Below are 18,622 nucleotides of genomic sequence, written 5' to 3' on the forward strand. Positions count from 1 at the left end.
GGGAATTTTGGATTTAATACCGGGGGCACCAGCAGTTTGTGACGGGCGAGGAGGGGTGCCGTTGGCGGATGATGCAAGGAGGGATGGAGGGGGAGGGGTAGGAGACCCGGACGTTAGCTTGGTGTGTGCCGCCAGGGTTGCAGAGTGATTGGCCCGGGACGGGGCCTGAATCGGGGGTAGACGAGTGAGTGTGGAAACGGGGCTGGGTCGGGCGGAAGGCACGCGAAAACTGAATGCGCGGCGGCCAGTAGCAGTACCAGTACAGGCGGTGGAAGGCAGACGTAGAGGCAGAGGCAGTACGGATACCGGGGTGAATGAGCTGACTGAGCTGATGGTTGTCTTGCGGAGGGACGGGAGCTGCAGCTTAATGCCTCGTAGCAGCGGCATGTGTGTAGTATACAAAGTGACCTTGGGGCCGGGCCGGAGGGGAATCGGTCAAAGGAGAATAGAAGAAAAGGGGGATCAAAGGGGAATTAGGCGTGTGGCGTTTAGAGTTATATCACACAACAGAGGACTCTTCAGCAATTGCGGTAAGACTATTTCGGTCTCATCCGAGGTTCGATGGCAAAAAGAGGGTGAGTGTTGCGCAAGACGCTAAGGAGTTGTAACCGTAGCTGGATTGCAGCTGTTCGAATAGGATGGATGGGTCTTTCTGAACTCCGATGTTTGAGGTACTCGCGGCTATCGGGGCTGCAGAGGCAAGGTATAGACAATTACTGCTAGCTAAGACGGGGCAAGGAAGAAACCGGGAGAATCGTTGAGTCTGTTTTTGTCGCGACAGCAACCTGCCGACAGCGCTACCTTCAGAAATTTCTTCACTAGCCTCACCGTGGCTGGAGCTTGCCGATGCATCCCTGCAACTTTGCCCCTCAGTTACCCCTCCATAGTGTCAAGGTCTTTCTCAAGTCTCAACCCAGGAAGATGGCATACTACGGTATCAGGCCAAAGTTTAACCCCCTTGTCAGGTATCTTCGCCCGCACTTTTCGTGATTACATCAGCAGCATTACTTTCGAGATTCTTGTGCACGTCGAACACAAATTTGGCCATTGAGAGTCACTGCTCTAACCTGGCCAGACCCACGCTACCTGGTAGGGAGTTTAAACATACCCCTATAGACCAAGTAGATGCGTCGGGTCCATGACATGGTCAAGGTTTCCAAAGAGTGACCGTTTGGGTTGATTGTGATGTCAACCTCCCAGGATATGTTTACTATACGCGCTTTTCATCCTCGTGCTGATTCAAGTGTCTTCGTACCAAGCGTCGCAACTGGTCCCAATGTACGGATAATTGACACTCATCGAAGTTCCTTCTTGGGGACATGCCCCAAAATGCTCAGCTGTAAGGTGCAAGTTTGGCCATGATTGTGCAGGAGGTTCGCTGAATCGATATCGTAAGTGAGATGGTCGAAACCCCCAACAACAAATTACAATTGGGACTTTGAAAGAACACATCTGCATTGCTATTAGAAGCTTCAAAGCAAACAATCCCTTTAATCCAGTATTCAACCATCGCTTTATCAAGTGACTCGCTGAACTGAATGGTATTACGTTGTTAGTGATACCTGGCAGACAAAAGCAGTGCCCCAACCTCACAATTCAGCATACAAACGACGCCAGACTAAGAGTCAAGTGAACAGCCAGCCACCGAAGTGGTTAAGCAACGCAAGCAGAGCACTCAAAACATCAAGCGATAATTAGCCGGTTCAGAAACTAAACATCTGATGGCAGGTTCTCCGTAGAAAATAAATTCGTGGCATCTCAGATACTTTGAAGTTCGTTGGTTCCTCGGTGTGAATGTTGCCGGTATTCGCTCGAGCCACACCCCGATAGAGACTTATCGATAAGATACCGCGATACTTTTCTCCGTTATGCACTCTAGCCCGTCAGGGCATCGCCGAAGGAGTCAACCATCGGATTGCGCCGACCATTCCCATTTCTTTTGTCAAAGGCCATGTAGCTTGACTTTCCCATCTGGCCATGTCCCTTCGCACGCTGCTTAAGACAATGGGTTCAGAAATTAAGAAAGTCCCCATCCCTCGTCGGGGTGTGGACTATAGGGGCAAGCTCGTTCTTGCGCCGATGGTCCGCTCTGGCGAACTTCCCTCTCGCCTCCTGGCCTTGCACTATGGCGCAGACCTGGTCTGGGGTAAGTCGCAAAATCATGGAGCGCTGGAGCAGCCTCACTTACAAGTCCAATAGGCCCCGAGACCGTCGACAAAGCCATGATCGGCACGACGCGCAGAGTAAACCCTGTTACAAACACTATCGACTGGACCAAGATCCCCTCGTTCGGTCACAAGAATCCTCCAAAGCACATGCCCGAGGCGATGATTTTCAGCACACATCCAGAGAAGGAGGCGGGGAAGCTCATCTTCCAGATCGGAACGGCAGACCCGGACTTGGCAGTGCAGGCGGCTAGGCTCGTGGCAGGTGATGTCGCCGGCATCGACGTGAATGCAGGTTGCCCGAAGCCGTTCAGCCTCAGCGGCGGCATGGGTGCGGCTCTTTTGAAGACGCCAGACAAGTTATGCGCCATCCTGGAGGCTCTGGTGGCAAATATTATGCCAGAATTCGAGATTGGCATCAGCGTCAAGATCCGCCTCCTGGATACGCCGGAACAGACTGAGGCTCTTGTGCGCAAGCTTTGCGCCACGGGCATCACTGGCCTCACTATTCACTGTCGGACAACGCCGATGCGTCCCAGAGAGCGTGCCATCCGCGAGCAGCTTCGCATGGTCGCGGAAGTATGCCATGAAGCGGGCGTCGCTTGCATCATGAACGGCGACGTCGAGAACCGAGACCAAGCGATCGACCTGATCAAGGAGTTTGGAGTCGACGGCGCGATGATTGCCACTGCGGCTGAGGCGAACTCGAGCTGCTTCAGGACAGAAGCAGACGGAGGTGTTGCGTCCTGGGAGGAGGTTGCGGCTACGTACGTCAAGTACGCGCTCGAGGTCGACAACAAGTACGGCAACACAAAGTATCTGCTTTGTCAGATTGTTCCTGGCAAGAGCGCAACATACCAGAAGATGAATCAGTGCAAGAGCTACACTCAGATTTGTCGCGCGCTCGGGCTCGAGGATCTCATCGAGCTTGCCCAGCAGACTGACCTCAACAAGGGCGTCGACCCGGAAAAGAGCCCTGGGAAGGGCGGAAAGAAACCCAATCCAACCGCCATGGCGGCTGGTGGCAAGATGGGCGAGAGCAGGGCTACGCAGGCTCTTCGAAACAAGTCTCAAAGGGGTGTTGGCGCGCCCAAGGAAACACAGCCAACGCAGCCGTCTCCTGCTGCCTTGCAAACTTGAGACACAACACAGAGGACTTTCGAAGCGGGTTGATTTGCATAGATAGGAGTTTGTTTCCATTGGTAAAAAAGCATAGCGAGGCCCTAGGTCCTTCAAGGGTAGGGCAGAATAATGGGATTGAGGGATATAGAACCCAAATACGACTTTTTTTATACACATATAAAACGAATGCCCATTCACCATGATTTGTTTAGCTCATAAGACATGCGTCAAGGTGATGAAATGTGTCAATTACAAAAGGAACCGATGGTAGCGACTCTGGTCGCTTCTATGTTACAGTTCCGCGCTTCCTTTATTTGCCCTTCTTCACCCAGTCCTCGACGGTTTCCCGGGCATCCGTGACCTTCTCATCAACATATCTTACACCAATCTCGCTGTGGAGCCTCGCCATCCTCAAGCTATTCTCAATGCTCTCGCGAAGCTTGAGGTGGCCCTGCGCAATAACGGGGAAACGCTGCTCGTACTTCCAGGTGAGGTTGGAGACGTTGCCCATGGTGATGGGCAGGACGGTCCAGCCGGCGGTGATTCCGAAGGCCAGGGGCGCCGTGGCGCGCAGGACGATGCTGCGGTTGCGGGTGACGATGCTTCCGGCCATGGCGGCGACGAGGACGTAGATGGCGCCGGGCATCAGCTTCTCGCCGCTCTCGCGGGGCGGGGCGAGGGATGCGATCGTGCCCGTGAAGGACTGCTCGAGGTTGAAGGCCTTGTCCATCGTCCGGTTGACGGCGTCCTCGGCACCGACGGCGTACTGGTAGAGGGCGAGACGCGCCTTGCCGATCTGGACGGCGAGACGGTCGGTAGGAGTAGGTCCTCGCGACTTGGGTTCTTCGGCCTGGGGAGGCTGCTCGGCCCGGGGGATCGGAGGAGGGAGAGTGCCGCTCGTCGCGGGGAGCTCCAGGTCGTCGTAGATGGGCTTCTTGGACTGCTTCATCATCAGCTACGCTACATTCTCGGGGCCGCGAGTCGACTGCAGACGTACGTGGCTGCTCTCGGGAGCTTCAGCGTAGGCAGTTCGGGGTGCCAGGGCGAATCCTCCCAGCATAACCGTCGCTGCTAACGGCGCGGCGCGCTATAGATCTCATATTAGTTGTTGCTTCGATTGATGGTGGATTGGCAAGAGAGAATTACCCGCTGTAGCAACACTCTAGCAGCCATGGTCCGCTCAATTGGTCGATTGAGGGAATTGGGTCTTGGTCTCGCGAGAATTATTTGGATGTCACGGAATGATGCTTGTGCTTGCAAGCACCTAACACCAGGCCCACTGGATGCTGGTGCGGCTATTTCCGGAGCTCGGGAATTCGATTATGCACTGGCCTGGCAATGACTGGCAGCACTGCACACCCTTGCACAAAAAAATGCTACCGCCGTCAGTCCGGATGCCATCCCGGCTACGGCCTATCGATTGGTAACTGCTTTATCTCATTCCCATTAATTCTCCCTACGCATTTCCCATGGTCACGGCCCTTGGTTGCACTTACAATCACCCTCCTTTTTTCTTGCTACATGTTTTACTAGAATCTTCGTCCCGACTTGTAGTTATGGTCGCACCGTCGACAAATCTTTCAAAATGATCAAATCTTCAAGCCGCGGCCTCTGGGTCTGCACCCAATGCGTTCGGCAAGCTTCCCGAGGCCAGCAGCGCCGGTGGATAGCCGCAGTGTCCGGCGCCGCTCCCTCGAGCATCACGGCCGACCACTCACTCCCGGGAAGGAACACCGACGATGCGATCCTGCGCGAGCTTTTCGACTCCCCCGACCGAGTGTCCAAGGCCTTCAAGGCGGCTGGCCCCAGTGTTGGCCTCTTCAAGAACCGGTATCTCACCAGCCCGAATGGCTTCTACGTATTTGCCCGCAAGAGCTTGGACAAGGCGCAGAAGATTGTCCATCGAGTACTTCATGCGTCGAGCGTGTCAGAATACCAGGCCGTTGTCAAGGACCTTGACCGCCTTAGCGACCTTCTCTGCCGAGTCCTCGACCTCTCCGACTTTGTCAGAATGACACACCCAGACCCCAGATTCCAACAAGCAGCAGCCGGAGCTTGGTCGCTGGTCTATCAGTATATGAACCAGTTGAACACCATGACCGGACTGAGTGACCAATTGGTCAGGGCTATGGAGCAGCCAGAAGTGGTCGCGGCATGGTCAGAGGAAGAGAGGACAGTCGCAGAGATTCTCAAACTAGACTTCACCAAGTCGGCTGTCGACTTGCCGCAGCAGGAGCGGGACCGCTTTGTCGACCTCTCGCAGCAGATAAGTGAGGTCGGATCCATGTTCGTCTCAGACATGCAGCCTGCGAAGCGTGAAGTTGTGCTGCCTTCATCGAGCTTCTACGGCTTATACCCCGGGATCGCGCGAGCGCTCACGATGAGGGGCAAGTTACGCCTCCCCACCACCGGCCCTGAAGCTCAGGCCGCGCTCCGGAGCGTCAAGGACGAGGGGACGCGGAAGGAGGTATACACCGCCATGCGCACCGCGTCGAAGCAGACAGTCGGTCTGCTCGAGACGATGCTCAAGCTCCGCTCTGAGCTGGCGAATCTGGCGGGGTTCTCGAGCTACGCTCACCTTTCCCTGAAAGACAGAATGATGGCAAAGTCTCCCGGCGCCGTGATGCAGTTCCTTCACGCGTTGCAAAAGTATAATACCCCTATTGTTCGGGAGGAAATGTCGGATCTCCTGAAGTTGAAGCAGACCCGACTAGACAGCACCGCTAGCCAAGTCCAACCGTGGGACAAGGATTTCCTAATGGACGGCGTGCGGTCCGAGATGAGGCTCCCAGTCCGTCATCCCGATCATCTCCCCTCTTTCTTCTCCATCGGTACCGTCATGCAGGGCATGTCGAGACTGTTCACTCGTCTCTACGGCATCCAGTTCAGGCCGAAGGAGTCGCAGCCCGGCGAGACTTGGCATGAAGATGTGCGGCGGCTGGATGTCGTGACGGACACGGGCGATCTGATTGCCGTCCTGTACTGCGACCTGTTCTACAGAGAGGACAAGTCGCCCAACCCTGCTCACTTCACAGTGCGCTGTTCTCGAGCCATTGCTCCGTACGAAGTCCAAGAGGCTGCGGAAGACCTCCACAACGCCACGTCCGACATGCCCAAGTTTGAGAGACCCGAGCAAGCCGCGAACGACGGCATGGAAAGCTTGCAACAGGATGGCGTCCTGATGCAGCTGCCCACAATCGCCTTGGTCTGTGATTTCCCGAAGCACGATGCGAGCAGCTCCGCCCCGGCGCTGCTGTCCTACTATCAGGTCGAGACCCTGTTCCACGAAATGGGCCACGCCATCCACTCCATCCTCGCTCGCACCAAGCTCCAGAACGTGTCCGGCACGAGATGTGCAACCGACTTCGCCGAGCTCCCGTCCACATTGATGGAGCACTTCGCCGCAGATCCATCCGTGCTAGGTCTCTTCGCGCGCCACTGGAAGACGGACGAGCCCCTGCCGTACCAGATGGTCGCCGAGCGAATCCGCCTAGCGAAGCGCTTCGAGGGCATTGACACGGAGAACCAGATCCTCCTCTCCCTGCTCGACCAGTCCTACCACGCGCCCGAGGTCGCCGACCCGTCCTTCAACTCCACGCAGGTCTACCACGGCCTGCAGAAGCAGTTCTCCCAGGGTGGCGCCGATCCCGCGGGAACCTGCTGGCAGGGCTTCTTTGGCCACCTGCACGGGTACGGCAGCACCTACTACAGCTACGTCTTTGATCGCGTCCTCGCCGAGCGGGTCTGGCGCGTGGTCTTCTCCGCCGGCGCCGACGGCAAGGCGCTCAGCCGGGAGAACGGCGAGCGGCTCAAGGAGAACCTCTTGAAGTGGGGAGGCAGTCGGGACCCGTGGCAGTGTCTGGCAGATACCCTCCAGGACGACCGCCTTGCCAAGGGTGACGACAAAGCCATGGCTTTGGTGGGTAGCTGGGGCATCAAGGATGACCATGCGTGAGGATCGTGTGCTATATGTTGTATTATAGATGTAACGAAAGTCCGCACCGCACGAGACTAGAACTGTATAAGAGTAGACATGTATCAATGACTAGATCGTACTAGCATGCTCTTATTGTACCAACGCCGTGATAACACTCGTTCTGCTTCTCATAGGCTCATTCTTGTCAACCATCTCTGCTCACGGGGGAAGACTCTGAGAGCACCGACTGTGCCTACCTAAACAAGCCTTCATCCGATACCTTATCCACCACCCGAATACACAGAACACGCCTGAAAAGAAGCCTATATAACGCCCCTCAAGCCCATTCCCGTCACCAGCCAGCAAGCGCCCGCCTATGTCGGCGGGTCAGGTCAAACTGGCTGGGTTGTGGAGTGGTTTAGGGCCAACAATCAAATTACGCCCACAGCCTACTCGACGACAGGCTTACGAGTCCCGAGTTCGAATCCTAGCACGGGCACCATGAGATGTAGCCCCCAGTTCAGCACCGGGGGGGGGGGGGCGAACTCTTTTTTCGATTATTTAGTATAGATCGTCATGGCTTGGCTATTGGTTCAATATTTCAATGTCCCCAACGCCATCCTCACGACTCACCTCTTCCCCTTTCATGAACCTGCCTCATAAACAGGACCTCTCACATACACCTCTTCTGACAAACATCAACAATACAAGCAGAGCACTGCCAACCCCCGTTAATCAGCGATATTCATCTCCAGCAAAAAAGGGCAGAATCGCAAAAAAAAACCACGAAAACTCACATATTTATCCCCATTCGCCTCCTCATGCCAGCAATACCCGGGCCCCAGAGCTCGACAGCAGTCACACTCGACTCTCCTGGACAACAAACCATTACCGACATTATTGGGCGAAGATTGGTCGAGAGAACGGGCTTGTCGGACCTCGGCAGTTTCCAGGGCTGCCGCTGCGGCGGAAGAGAGGAGGAGAGGGAGAATGGTGAAGGCTGGTAAGTACATAATGGGCGATGAGGTGTGCAGGTAGTTGTACGTGGTTACGAGGGTAGAGTCGAGGTAAGAGAATCGAGTAATCTTGAGGCGAAGAATGAGTTGGTAGATGGAGCTGGAGTAAAACAGTTCATGTGCTACAATGGCTTGTTTTATACTTGATCAACTCGACCGTCGTGCGGTTGGTCTTGGTAAGATAGGTACGCAAAAGGAGCATTTCCCGTAACGATGCCCACGCCTTTGAGTTGAACCTAGTTAAATTGCACGCCGTATTCATCCAACTCTACAACCATGGCAATCTCTACAATTTCATTTGATTGCGTCCTTGCCAAGAGGCTCTTTTCAGGTACTGGTTGGTTCTTCCTCAAATTCGTACAGCTAAACGGCCAATTGGCCAAGGTGAGTTTGGGACACCAATTGATCTTTCAAAACTGTGAATCGTCTCATTCCTTTAGCTACTACTTTTCTGGGACTGTCGACAAAGTATAATATAGTCTAGTCAAAGTAACTAAGCAACATTGCGGCTCAACCTCCCCAGTAGTTAGCCTCTGCGCCAAGTAAAAGAATCACCTCCTTCCGGACCACGATGATCCCGCCAAAGTTCTTCCACTTTCGCATTTACATCATCTTGTAGGATTTGTGTGCTCAAGAAGCCCCGGAACCCCCGGTGTCCAGTCTCCCATAAGGCGAAGAATCCCCACTGTGGACGGCGTCACCAAAGCCGATCCATCCTACACGGGCCGTAGGGCGATCTGCCAAAACGGTGTAGAGAACCATTAGCCGGACCAAAGTTTCCCGTACACTGGCTTGGCTTCTCCTTTCCTCTCGTCTCGATTATATGTACGTCTGGCTGCGTCTGTCCCTGAGCTAGCGAGTCGAACGTTTTCCAGGGAGTAATTAGCCATGCTCCATATGCAAGACAGAATCTTTCGTCGAGTACCTAATGAGGGCATCTTGCCAGCGATTTAGGAACAGGAACAAATAATTTGAGGTGCACGATCCTCTGCTGCTCCGTCACAACCTCCACTAAAACCCCAAAGGCAGAAAATCCTAGACATGTCGCAGGCCGAAAAGGCTACATGCCATGCGAGACCTTCACGTCAAAGGGCAAAAGCACATCGTGCACAAACCACACAAATAGTGTAGTCGGAACCCCCGAATACCACCCGATCCCTAACCCCCGAGACTCCTCCAGCGGCCGACACCACCCGTAAACCGGCACAACGGGGTTCCGTCACCATCCCACCGGAGCCGACACGCCGAGAGTGGAGTCAGCCGGACCACGGTCGTCGGCACAGATCGTTCCACTGTCCCGGACAAGCACGCTGACCCAAGTCCCTCCCATCACGCACCGAACCTCCCATCCACATACATCAGAGTTCCCCACTCCTTCCAAGCCCGCGGCCTCAGAACCGAACAGACAAAAAGCAATCCCGCAAGGTGTAAACAAACTCGTGGAAGCAGGCATCCAGGCAGCGGGGAAGTCCAAAGCCTAAGCCGAGGTCCAGCCGGACGACAACACGTGGAACAACTGCAAGACGCTCGGGAAGAGCAATTTGCATCCGTACGGCGCAGGCTATAGAAGTGGGAACCGTCACTGTTCACCGATCAGCATCCAACATGGCACGGCCGTCGGTCAATCCATAAGGAATGGATACTGCGGAGTTTTCCAGACGTGAGCATGATTCGATTCTGATAGGGCTGGCGTGAGGTTATCGTCTGATGTGATGGGGTTACAAAGCTTCCCATACGCCCAGTCTCCAGTCTCAGAATCAATGCAAGTGCAATCACCAATGGAGCATGCAGGCCACGGGCAGGGCAGCGGCAGACCGGCCGGTTCCTTCGGAGGAGTGAGATCCTTGGGCGCTGAGGGTTGACAAGAGACGACAGAGAGCTGACAGGGTGGGTGCATGGGGAAATGGGAGATGACAGCTCGCATGAATCCTCCCAGACATGGTGTCATGTTCTCACGATCATTGCTCCTAGCCCACCACATGCGTGGGCTCGTGGAGCTTAATTTGACTAGGGGCGTGACCCAAAGCAGAAGATCTGCAACGAAAATCCCATATGTTGACATATGTCTGCCTCATGTGGTAAATCTCATCCCAAAAAGGCTCAGCTATAGTGGAAATAAACAAAATTGAGATCCAAGTACCTCTGCTTTGCAACAGAGTGTACTTACTGACCGTCCCCTTAAGCTCCTGAAAATGCCGTGATAACAACCGTACCGCCGCCACACTCCCCAACACCTGCCGGATAAGTTGGAAGAGAGAAAGTGATGATTTCATGTCTGCGTCTTTGCTTGCATGCCTGATGTCTTTCAGGTTGTGGATTATGTGTTCGCGTTTGTCGTGTGAAGTGGGATTTGTATGGTACAAATACGCCCGAGTGAATGTTCCTGAGTCGGACTCAAAATTAAGAAAATCTGCGTCTAAACTGCCATTGGGGTGGGGGTGGCGGAAGGCGATGCGCCGCCGGGCAGTTGGAGGAAACCGCCGTAGTATTCGTCTAGCCAGCGGGCAGCCTCCTCGCCGGCGTCATCCATGCTCGAATCCCATCGGCCGACGGAACCAACATAGCCGTCAGGTCTTACGTTAACAATGGAAACCTCGCCGGGGCCGAGGCTACCAAGCCACTTGTTGGTACAGAGCTGGCCACGCGTGTCCTGTTCTGGAATGTCGTCCAGGTAGAACGTCCAGCGGCTGTCCTGTAGGAGGGCCGGCAGGTCCGAAATCTCTACATCATCCTTGGGCATCGTAGCTAGGGCTAGTGTTAGTGATTGCGTAGAACTTCGGGCGATTGATACTCACTAATCAAGGCAAATGTGAACAGATGGCTGACGGCCGTGTATCTCTCGGGCCGGTAGTAGATGTCTTCAGACGATGGCAGTCTGGGCTGCGCAGCGTAAGAAGCACTAGCTGAGGCCGAGAGCTTGCTGATGAAAGAGTTGGCCGAGGCGATGGATTGGCAGAAAGTCTCCAGGAAAGGGCTCGACGCCTGGATGTCCCACATCAAGAGGTAGATGCGGAACTGTCCGAGCATGGGGATATCGAGCTGAATATCAACAGGATTTGAGTCGATGTATCTGGTGACCTTGGCCGGAGGAAGCAAGCAGCCAGGTCGGGCATCTCCCATAATAAGGCCTTGAGGGTCGGGCCTGTTCAGGGGGCTCTCAGAGTACTCGGCACCAATACCAGAAATGAAACGGACGTTCGTCTTGAAGTTTTCTGACAGTGCTACCGCGTCACCTCCAGCAATCTGATTAGCGTGCTCGTAGTCGAAGTTGACCAGGTCAACAGCGATTTTTCTTCGCTCTTCTTCGTAGCTCTCGAGCAGGCATTGCTTCGCGAGTCCTCGAATAGTCAAGTTGAGCTTCCACGCAATGTTCCACGAGTCGTGCATAGAGGTGTTCATGCCCTGAGCAGACTTTGGGGAGTGCGTGTGACTGGCGTCTCCAGCGAGGAACGCCCTCAGATGGGGGTCGGTGAACCGACTGGCCACTCTCTGACCAATCTGGTAACGTCCGAACCACTCAATGTACTTCCAGTCGACCTCGAAAGGCGCCATGATCTTCTTCGCTCGAGCCATGACGAACTCCTGGCCAAGCTCTCGCTTATCTGCCTTGGGGTTCGCCTTAAGCTCAATGTAGAAACGGGTCATATTCCTCTCTCTCGGGATAATCAGAATAGAACCGTATTCCTGGGAATACACTAGCGTCTTGGACCAAATATCGGGGAAATCGGTAATGAGCTCGCCATCGAGAACACCCCAGATTGCTGGTTGCGAAAGACCAATAGCCCGCGCATCAGGAATGCTTTTTCGTACTTTGGAGTGGGCACCGTCACCTTCTCCCGGTTAGTATATGCCTCCCACAGCGCAGCGTTTTGATGTAGTTCACTCACATCCAACCAAGTACTGTGTAAGAATTGTCCGCCGGTCTTGGGTCACGTTCGTGCGACAATTGACTTGTAGGGGCCCCGCCTTGTTCTCCGGAACGCTGTAGGACTCGAATGCCGTATTCCTCCGTACCTCAACCCCGCGCTTCTTCAAGTCATCGATGAAGAGTCCTTCAACCATACCCTGGTGAACGAGCAAAATATAGGGGTCGAGGACGTCAATGACGGGAGGGTAGTGAACCTCGCGGCCCAATCTATGCAGCGGCTCGTCGGCAGTGCTTCGCCAGAAGGAAATATCGTAAACACGAACACCGCGGAGGAGCAAAGGGTCAGCGAGGCGCATTTGACGGAAGGTCTCGATCGTCTTGGGCTGCAGTCCGTCTGCTCTATCTCGGGTATTAGCGTACAAAGGCAATAAAGGTAGGTGTATACGGATCGTTTACCTTCCAACAGGCGTCTGGTCAGCTCTATCATCAATGAGCTCAACCTTGATTCCAAAACGGCCAAGGTTGGCAGCCAGCATCAGACCGGCGGGGCCAGCACCAACTACACACACCTGGGCCTCTATGGGAGGCTCAGGCAAGCTGCGCAGGAGGGTGAGGGTGTCTACGGTGGGATCGATAGCATGAAGACGACCAGCAGCGGTGCCGGCCAGCCCGTTCGGGGGGGCAGCAGTCTGTCCGTTTTGGTCGTCCATTGAGCCGTCCGAGTTAAGTACACCAGGTGCCATGATCGAGGGCGTATTGTGATGTCACAGTGTCACAGGACAACCGGATCGAGGTAATTCGTCGTCGGTACGTGATGCTGGATGGTTTGCAAAGTAAGTGACTAGCTAGCTATGGTAGAAAAGACCAATTGCCGAAGGGATCGAACGGTGGCTGTTGTGGAGGTAGATTTGGACTGGCCGCGCTCGCACGGCTTGCGGTTGAAGACTTTCTGACGTGGGGTCAAGGATGTAATGCGCGGGCTTGAGATACACCACACTGGCGCACAAGGGCACAGACTGAAGTAGACGTGGAGCTCGAAGCGAAGCGAGGAGGGAAACGGGATATATTCGTACGGGCTCCAGCCGTCAAAAGGTGTAGTGTGGTGTCTCGTGGACCGAGGGGTCTTTGTCTTGTGTGCGATGTTGGAAAAATTGTTGGGTCCCCGGAGGTGGTATTCGAGATATAATAATAATAATATGAGATACGGCAGGGTCGCTGAGTATGCAGCCAGACCAGGGCGGATCAGAGACCAAGGACCAGAATAGTGGGTGTGTGGTGAGGTGGGTTGCAAGTTGCAGCGAACTAGCAGCAAGACCAATGACGGATGTTGCTAGACCAGGGCTGCAGCAGCAGACAGAACAAGCGCACACTGGTGGGGGGGATGGTGAGAGCGTAGGCTCAGAGAGGGCAGACAAGACGGTGAGAAGACCAGAGAAGGGAAAGAAGGGAAGAAAGAAAGAGAGGAAAAAACCGACACCGACGAGTCCTACAAAGCCGAGAGAGCGTGCAAGAAAAAAAAAGAGGGGGCCCTGCAGTCTGATAGCTGGGTGGTTCGACAGAATTGGAGATTGCTTCGCAGATGCTTCAAACGATTTCAGAAAGTGGCATGATGAGCTTTTGGAGAGCGGCAGGAATCGAGTGAGAATCAGACCACCACGGATTATTTACCCATGCCTGCCATACATTCAGCCTCTTCCCATTGGTTGACCCCCTCCGAAAGGGACAGCAGGGTCCAGCTGGTTGGGCGCTAGTCCCGTTTTGGTGTGCTCCAGAACGTGGCAGGTGCGTTCGACGGATGACTGCGTTCACACCAGGGGAGGAAGCCACGACCGTTTATGAGGCCACTTTTTAACTTTAGCCTCGTTTCCAGCAACACCCGCCCTACTACCTATCCAGGAATTAGCATCCTCACTTGAACCTCTCTTTCCAATCCAACCTCTCAATCCAACTTCGACCCTCTCTTTCTGCCTCAGTCTAGGTACGGATACCTATGGATAGGAATATTGCTGCTCACAAATCATCCAACCTCATCCGGCCTACCGTCCCCTCTCTTTCCGATGGAGTCTTCAGTCTTGCTTGACCCCTCTGAGGTCCGCCTATGTACTCCGTACTAATGCACCTTGGCAGCTTGAACCCTCGGCGCCCTAGTGGGTTCTTTCGATAGAGTTGCAACCTCTGAATCCCTTAAGCTAAGCAGTACATGAACGACACCATCACGAGCATGTTACTACAGATTGCGCACACATCATTGCCAGACCTGACATGACGGCATCTGTCATCCTCTCGACGCTGGGAAACGTTCCAACCTTCCATTGAACCATCCTACTCCGGGATTAGCTCCGCCGGCGGGTACAAAGTAACGGAGGTTGGAAACGTGGGAACCCCCGATGCCGGGCATGGCATTGTCTACTCCCGTCGGCCCCTTCCCCATGTTACGCCAATGCTCATCTCTGACATAACGAGGTCCAAACGGATACACCCACCTCAGTCTATGGATAGTGTTGGTAGCAACGCAGCATCTGACATGTCAATGTCACTGTCCCTGACGGAGCCCTATTCGTTTCTTTTTCCAACTTCTGACACCGGCTTTCCGCAACTTCCAGAGGCCCCCTACTTTTCAAATTCCTTCCAACAACGTCTAAGCAGAACCCCGGGGCCCAGCTCCCACACCGCTGTGTCTGTCTTCACAACACCACGGCAGAATCCTGCGAGACGTCATGCCTACGATACCTTTCCTTCGCATAGCATGTGCGGCACAGCTACGCCCTCGTATGGCAATGGCATGGTATGGCGTGGCTGGGGCCTATGACACTTGCTCTTCCAACTGCCGCATTCAGTGTGCCTCATCCTGATGCCCAATTATCGACCAACCCAGTCGGCCTTAACACAACACCACGCGGCTGCTCTCCAGATTTTCCGATCTGACCCCACTCACCAATGCCATGAACAGCAGACCCCGAGGGTACCGCCAACCTGGTCGTCCCCAGGTTTCTTTCTGGAAAGTATTAGTCACTAGCGGCATCTTCTTTTTCCCTCAGGTCCAAGACGGCACGTTGAGGGCTTTTTGACTAGACTGCCTGGCCCATTGGCTCCTTACCCTGCCTTACCCTGGCTCTCCTCGTTCTGATCGGCGAGGCCCCGCGCAAACGGCCTGCCTGTAGACCGGAGCCGACCGTCGACTGCTCGACCCCTGTCACGGATTGAGTGCGTCTGCTTCCAAAACATCCGGATCAAACAGGAGGAACAGCTCGCCTATCGATGCAGCTATCCCAACGCTGTGGCTCGATTGATAACAGCGTCCCCTACTTCTCGATGTGATCATCCTGGTTGGCTGTGAGAACGGCAAGTTTTGCCGTCTCATCATGCGGTTTGCTCATGGACAATCGGCAAAAGGCACCAGGGAGTCTTCCCCTGCGTCACAGCTCACACTCTCCCCGCGGCAAGGGACTTCTGAGAAATGCGAGGATCAAACACAAGCATATCGTGCGACTTGACATAACTATCCAAGCTAGACAAGTGGCCTTCGCTTGAGCAACGACAAACGGAGCAGCTTTTGCTCTAATTCTAAGAGAAATAGTAGCAAGAGTGCTCGTGAATGATCGCACAATATGGATGATGACGATGCCGGTTACAAGGCTATGCTTTGGAGAGACAGTGCCTCTCATCGCAATGCTCAGACACTACTCACTTTCTCTCTTTACTTTTCGCGACAGCTTCTACAAAGCGTCCCCTCTGCTACTATTGATGGAATGCCGCACCTGAGCAGTACCAAGACGACGCACAAATTCTCGTCACATCATGGCACCATATGCTCAGCAGCCTCAGTCTTGCGATTCACTTGCCTTTGTATCCCTATTCCCACCATGTGGCTCCTTCGAGGACAGCACAGGGCCTTGGAAGCAGACGTTGGTGATCCGGGATAACACAGCTTCAGAAGACGCCTTCGGACATGTTACTGAGCTGTTTTCGAATTCAAACTTGCGGCAACGGACGCGAGAAGTTCAAACAGTATCTACCTCGATCATCAACTTAGGTATCACCAGGAAATGAGTCTTTCATCACTCTGAGCTGCGGCGTGGTATTTCAAAACAATCATGAATATGGAATTACATACACGAGGGTCAGCTAAACATCATACACGCGGACAAGCTTGCGTCTTCAGAAAATCAACCCGAACCTCCTTCTCTCCTCCCAAAACAAGATCAAAGCTCGTGCTCCAGCCGCTCGTCGCAAGCTGCACCTGCGCCTGGAAGAGTGCATACCCACTCTCCTCGTCGCCCGTCGCCACGAGCTCGACGCTCTCGACGTCGAGCCTCCTGTGAATCGCCTCGGAACGCCGCACGAGACGCACAACGTCCATCGTCACGGGATCCGCCGCGCGCTCCTGGAGCACCGCAGCAGTCACGGTGAAGGTGCGCTCATTATTCACGCTCGTCCGGTTGACGCACGAGAAGGCTTCCTGGTAGACTAGCGCGTCGTCTAGCGGGAATCCGCTGCCGCTGTTCTTATACACGGATGTGGCGTTGCTCGAGGGCGTCTTCAGGTGGACGAGGAAGCTGCTTATACCGCTCGCTGCGCTGATGGCCGTCTCGAACTGGTACCAGGCGAACGTCTCGCCCCAGAGGCCGTACGTGACGCCCCCATCGTCGAGCGTCGCGGAGACAACGGCGGAACCCTCGCCTCCTCGGTCTGCAAAGCTCAGTTGGACGACCAAATCGCCCGTGTCCCGCCCCGTCCCCTCCGTCGTTCTCACGCGCACCCAGCCGCTGAACGCAAGGTTCCCGTTGCCGCTCAGGGCCAGCGTGACGTAGGGCTTGATATCGACGGGCTCGACGGGCTCCGTCAACTGCACCGTCGACGGCACGGTATCAATCATGCGCGTAAAGACGTCGGCGCACGCCGTCCTGAACCCGTTCTTGGTACACCCCAGATCCCTGATCGTCTTGTTCCCGTCCGACGAGAAGATGTGCTTGTCCGAGTTGAGCGTCTCGTTCCGCCCTACCACCAACGGATTCGACGTATTCCCCCGGATGTACTCAGTCGCGATCCGGTTATCAAAGTCGTCAAACGTACTATCAAACTTGGTCACCGTGTCCGGGCTCGGATCGAGACCCGTGATGTGCGGGTTATTCCGGCTATGCACGCCGCCGAGGGTATGCCCGCACGCCACGAGCGAAATCATCTCTCCCTGGCTAAACCCGGCTTTCGCAAACGTCGCCAGCGTCGTGTTGATCGGCGTCTGCGGCTCCGGCACGCCCGCGGGGCCCGCCACCGTAGCATCCACCCGGCCCGCGCGGAAGGGCATCCTCGCACCGCCGCAGCCCGCGTTGGCGACGACGACGCTCATGGCGAGCAGGTCGGCCGCGGTGGCGCGGATCGAGTAGAGGTTGCTGAAGAAGTTGAAGGTGTTGTTAAAGGCCACGCCGCCGTTCTCGGCGCGGCCGACCTCGAACCAGATGGAGCCGTCTAGGCCGCCCGTTCCCGCGGCGGCGTCGGTGGTGGCGACGTCGTGGAAGGCGGTGCGGATCCACTCGGCGGCGAACTGGCGGCCGGCGATGTTGCCGCCAAAGGAGCATGGGGTCACGCCTGGAGAGTGTGTGTTTGTGTTAGATAGAGTAGAGAGTGTATTACGGGGGGAACAAGAGGGGGCCTTGGCGTAGATAACGAACCTTCGACGAAGCCCCTGCTGCGGTATCCCGTCTGCAACGAGAGAATGTCTTCAATCTCGTCGTACTTTGAAGGCCAGACGTACGCGGCTGCCACGCCATGCGACAGCGCGGCGATGCCGCCGATGACGGGAATGACAAGTCCACCGCCTCTCATTGTCGGGGCAGGTTCCAATTGTTACCTCGAAACGAGCTTTTTGATCAAGAGGAGAAGGAAAGTCAATTAAAAAAAGAGAGAGCGATGGCAGACATCCCAGGAGATAAGCCCACGTTGCACGCGCGAGATTGGTACCGGATGTTTCTTTATAAATCCCCATCACCGCATTGGACTCTTTGCGGTTTTTGCCCAGGGGTCTTTTTTTTATTGACTCCATTACGTGGAAGAGGGTCAACTGATCTTCCTTCCCACTCGGGGTACTTTTTAACAAAAAGAGCGAGCTCCAGTATCGCCAAGACGTCAAAGAAAACGGATCTACTTCGTACTGCATCGGGTCCCTGGCCCAATGGAGCATCTCTGCCCGGACTCGTGGGTTCTGTTGGCCGGCGCGGCAACGAATGTCTGCAGTGCGAGATGCAGGTCCAAAAAAAGCCTCGCAGCTGAAAAGGTGTGGATAACGTCTAATAACTATTAACTAGTCTGTAGACTCGGCCGAGTCGGTCCTAGTTTCGAAGAACAGAGGCATGTGAGAGGGAGGCAACTTTGCGCCCCAGACCCAGAGGATGGAAGAGGAAGGGGAATAACCTTGAAATCAGGAGCCCGGGATGCGAGTGTGGGAGGATAGACCCGCGCGGAATGGCCGACAAACTGGCGGGATTATCAGATGTAAAAAGAGAGAAAAAAGTTATCTGATCGAACAGGGGTGGTCTGC

General features: G+C 54.9%; 8 protein-coding genes across 8 annotated transcripts; 2 read left to right on the forward strand and 6 right to left on the reverse strand.

Annotated features, from left to right (window-relative positions):
* Nucleotides 1-1,977: 1,977 nt before the first annotated feature.
* On the forward strand, nucleotides 1,978-3,305 carry BDP55DRAFT_627366 (dihydrouridine synthase; the record flags this gene model as incomplete). The annotated part of the gene is made up of 2 exons (XM_060571747.1): nucleotides 1,978-2,146; nucleotides 2,200-3,305. 2 exons carry the CDS (start codon nucleotides 1,978-1,980, stop codon nucleotides 3,303-3,305), a joined length of 1,275 nt encoding a protein of 424 aa, XP_060434353.1.
* Nucleotides 3,306-3,597: 292 nt separating this feature from the next.
* BDP55DRAFT_724275 (apolipo protein O-domain-containing protein) lies at nucleotides 3,598-4,460 on the reverse strand (the record flags this gene model as incomplete). The annotated part of the gene is made up of 3 exons (XM_060578875.1): nucleotides 3,598-4,227; nucleotides 4,285-4,374; nucleotides 4,434-4,460. 3 exons carry the CDS (start codon nucleotides 4,458-4,460, stop codon nucleotides 3,598-3,600), a joined length of 747 nt encoding a protein of 248 aa, XP_060434354.1.
* Nucleotides 4,461-4,662: 202 nt separating this feature from the next.
* BDP55DRAFT_648030 (peptidase family M3) lies at nucleotides 4,663-7,391 on the forward strand. The gene has a single exon (XM_060573824.1). The coding sequence runs from the start codon at nucleotides 4,873-4,875 to the stop codon at nucleotides 7,240-7,242; it is 2,370 nt and encodes a 789-aa protein (XP_060434355.1). The 5' UTR covers nucleotides 4,663-4,872; the 3' UTR covers nucleotides 7,243-7,391.
* Nucleotides 7,392-7,824: 433 nt separating this feature from the next.
* Nucleotides 7,825-8,355, reverse strand: BDP55DRAFT_302260 (uncharacterized protein). Its single transcript, XM_060566635.1, has 2 exons — nucleotides 8,001-8,355; nucleotides 7,825-7,921 (listed from the first exon to the last, which is right to left on the reverse strand). Exons 1-2 carry the CDS (start codon nucleotides 8,214-8,216, stop codon nucleotides 7,877-7,879), a joined length of 261 nt encoding a protein of 86 aa, XP_060434356.1. The 5' UTR covers nucleotides 8,217-8,355; the 3' UTR covers nucleotides 7,825-7,876.
* Nucleotides 8,356-9,297: 942 nt separating this feature from the next.
* Nucleotides 9,298-9,756, reverse strand: BDP55DRAFT_302257 (uncharacterized protein). The gene has a single exon (XM_060566634.1). It carries the CDS (start codon nucleotides 9,670-9,672, stop codon nucleotides 9,439-9,441), a length of 234 nt encoding a protein of 77 aa, XP_060434357.1. The 5' UTR covers nucleotides 9,673-9,756; the 3' UTR covers nucleotides 9,298-9,438.
* BDP55DRAFT_302333 (uncharacterized protein) lies at nucleotides 9,757-10,489 on the reverse strand. Its single transcript, XM_060566636.1, has 2 exons — nucleotides 10,387-10,489; nucleotides 9,757-10,323 (listed from the first exon to the last, which is right to left on the reverse strand). The coding sequence occupies exon 2, from the start codon at nucleotides 10,279-10,281 to the stop codon at nucleotides 9,841-9,843; it is 441 nt and encodes a 146-aa protein (XP_060434358.1). The 5' UTR covers nucleotides 10,282-10,323; nucleotides 10,387-10,489; the 3' UTR covers nucleotides 9,757-9,840.
* On the reverse strand, nucleotides 10,387-12,830 carry BDP55DRAFT_753506 (FAD binding domain-containing protein; the record flags this gene model as incomplete). The annotated part of the gene is made up of 4 exons (XM_060580696.1): nucleotides 10,387-10,970; nucleotides 11,015-12,049; nucleotides 12,107-12,486; nucleotides 12,544-12,830. The coding sequence occupies 4 exons, from the start codon at nucleotides 12,828-12,830 to the stop codon at nucleotides 10,636-10,638; spliced, it is 2,037 nt and encodes a 678-aa protein (XP_060434359.1). The 3' UTR covers nucleotides 10,387-10,635.
* A 3,389-nt stretch (nucleotides 12,831-16,219) lies between these two features.
* Nucleotides 16,220-17,434, reverse strand: BDP55DRAFT_542682 (WSC domain-containing protein; the record flags this gene model as incomplete). Its single annotated transcript, XM_060568335.1, has 2 exons — nucleotides 16,220-16,591; nucleotides 16,637-17,434. 2 exons carry the CDS (start codon nucleotides 17,432-17,434, stop codon nucleotides 16,220-16,222), a joined length of 1,170 nt encoding a protein of 389 aa, XP_060434360.1.
* Between the last annotated feature and the right edge of the window lie 1,188 nt (nucleotides 17,435-18,622).

The sequence above is a fragment of the Colletotrichum godetiae genome (assembly GCF_030913485.1).
Source record: "Colletotrichum godetiae strain CBS 193.32 chromosome Unknown BDP55scaffold_5, whole genome shotgun sequence".
Taxonomy (NCBI): Eukaryota; Fungi; Ascomycota; class Sordariomycetes; order Glomerellales; family Glomerellaceae; genus Colletotrichum; species Colletotrichum godetiae.

Excerpts from the sequence above, each read along its gene's own strand:
- BDP55DRAFT_302257 (XM_060566634.1), bottom strand. The coding sequence starts at position 9,672 with ATGCCTGCTTCCACGAGTTTGTTTACACCTTGCGGGATTGCTTTTTGT.
- BDP55DRAFT_302333 (XM_060566636.1), bottom strand. The coding sequence starts at position 10,281 with ATGTCAACATATGGGATTTTCGTTGCAGATCTTCTGCTTTGGGTCACG.
- BDP55DRAFT_302260 (XM_060566635.1), bottom strand. The coding sequence starts at position 8,216 with ATGTACTTACCAGCCTTCACCATTCTCCCTCTCCTCCTCTCTTCCGCC. Across the intron at positions 7,922-8,000 it reads AGGCGAATGGGGATAAATAT|TGCTCTGCTTGTATTGTTGA; the intron begins GTGAGTTTTCGT and ends GGGGGTTGGCAG.
- BDP55DRAFT_648030 (XM_060573824.1), top strand. The coding sequence starts at position 4,873 with ATGATCAAATCTTCAAGCCGCGGCCTCTGGGTCTGCACCCAATGCGTT.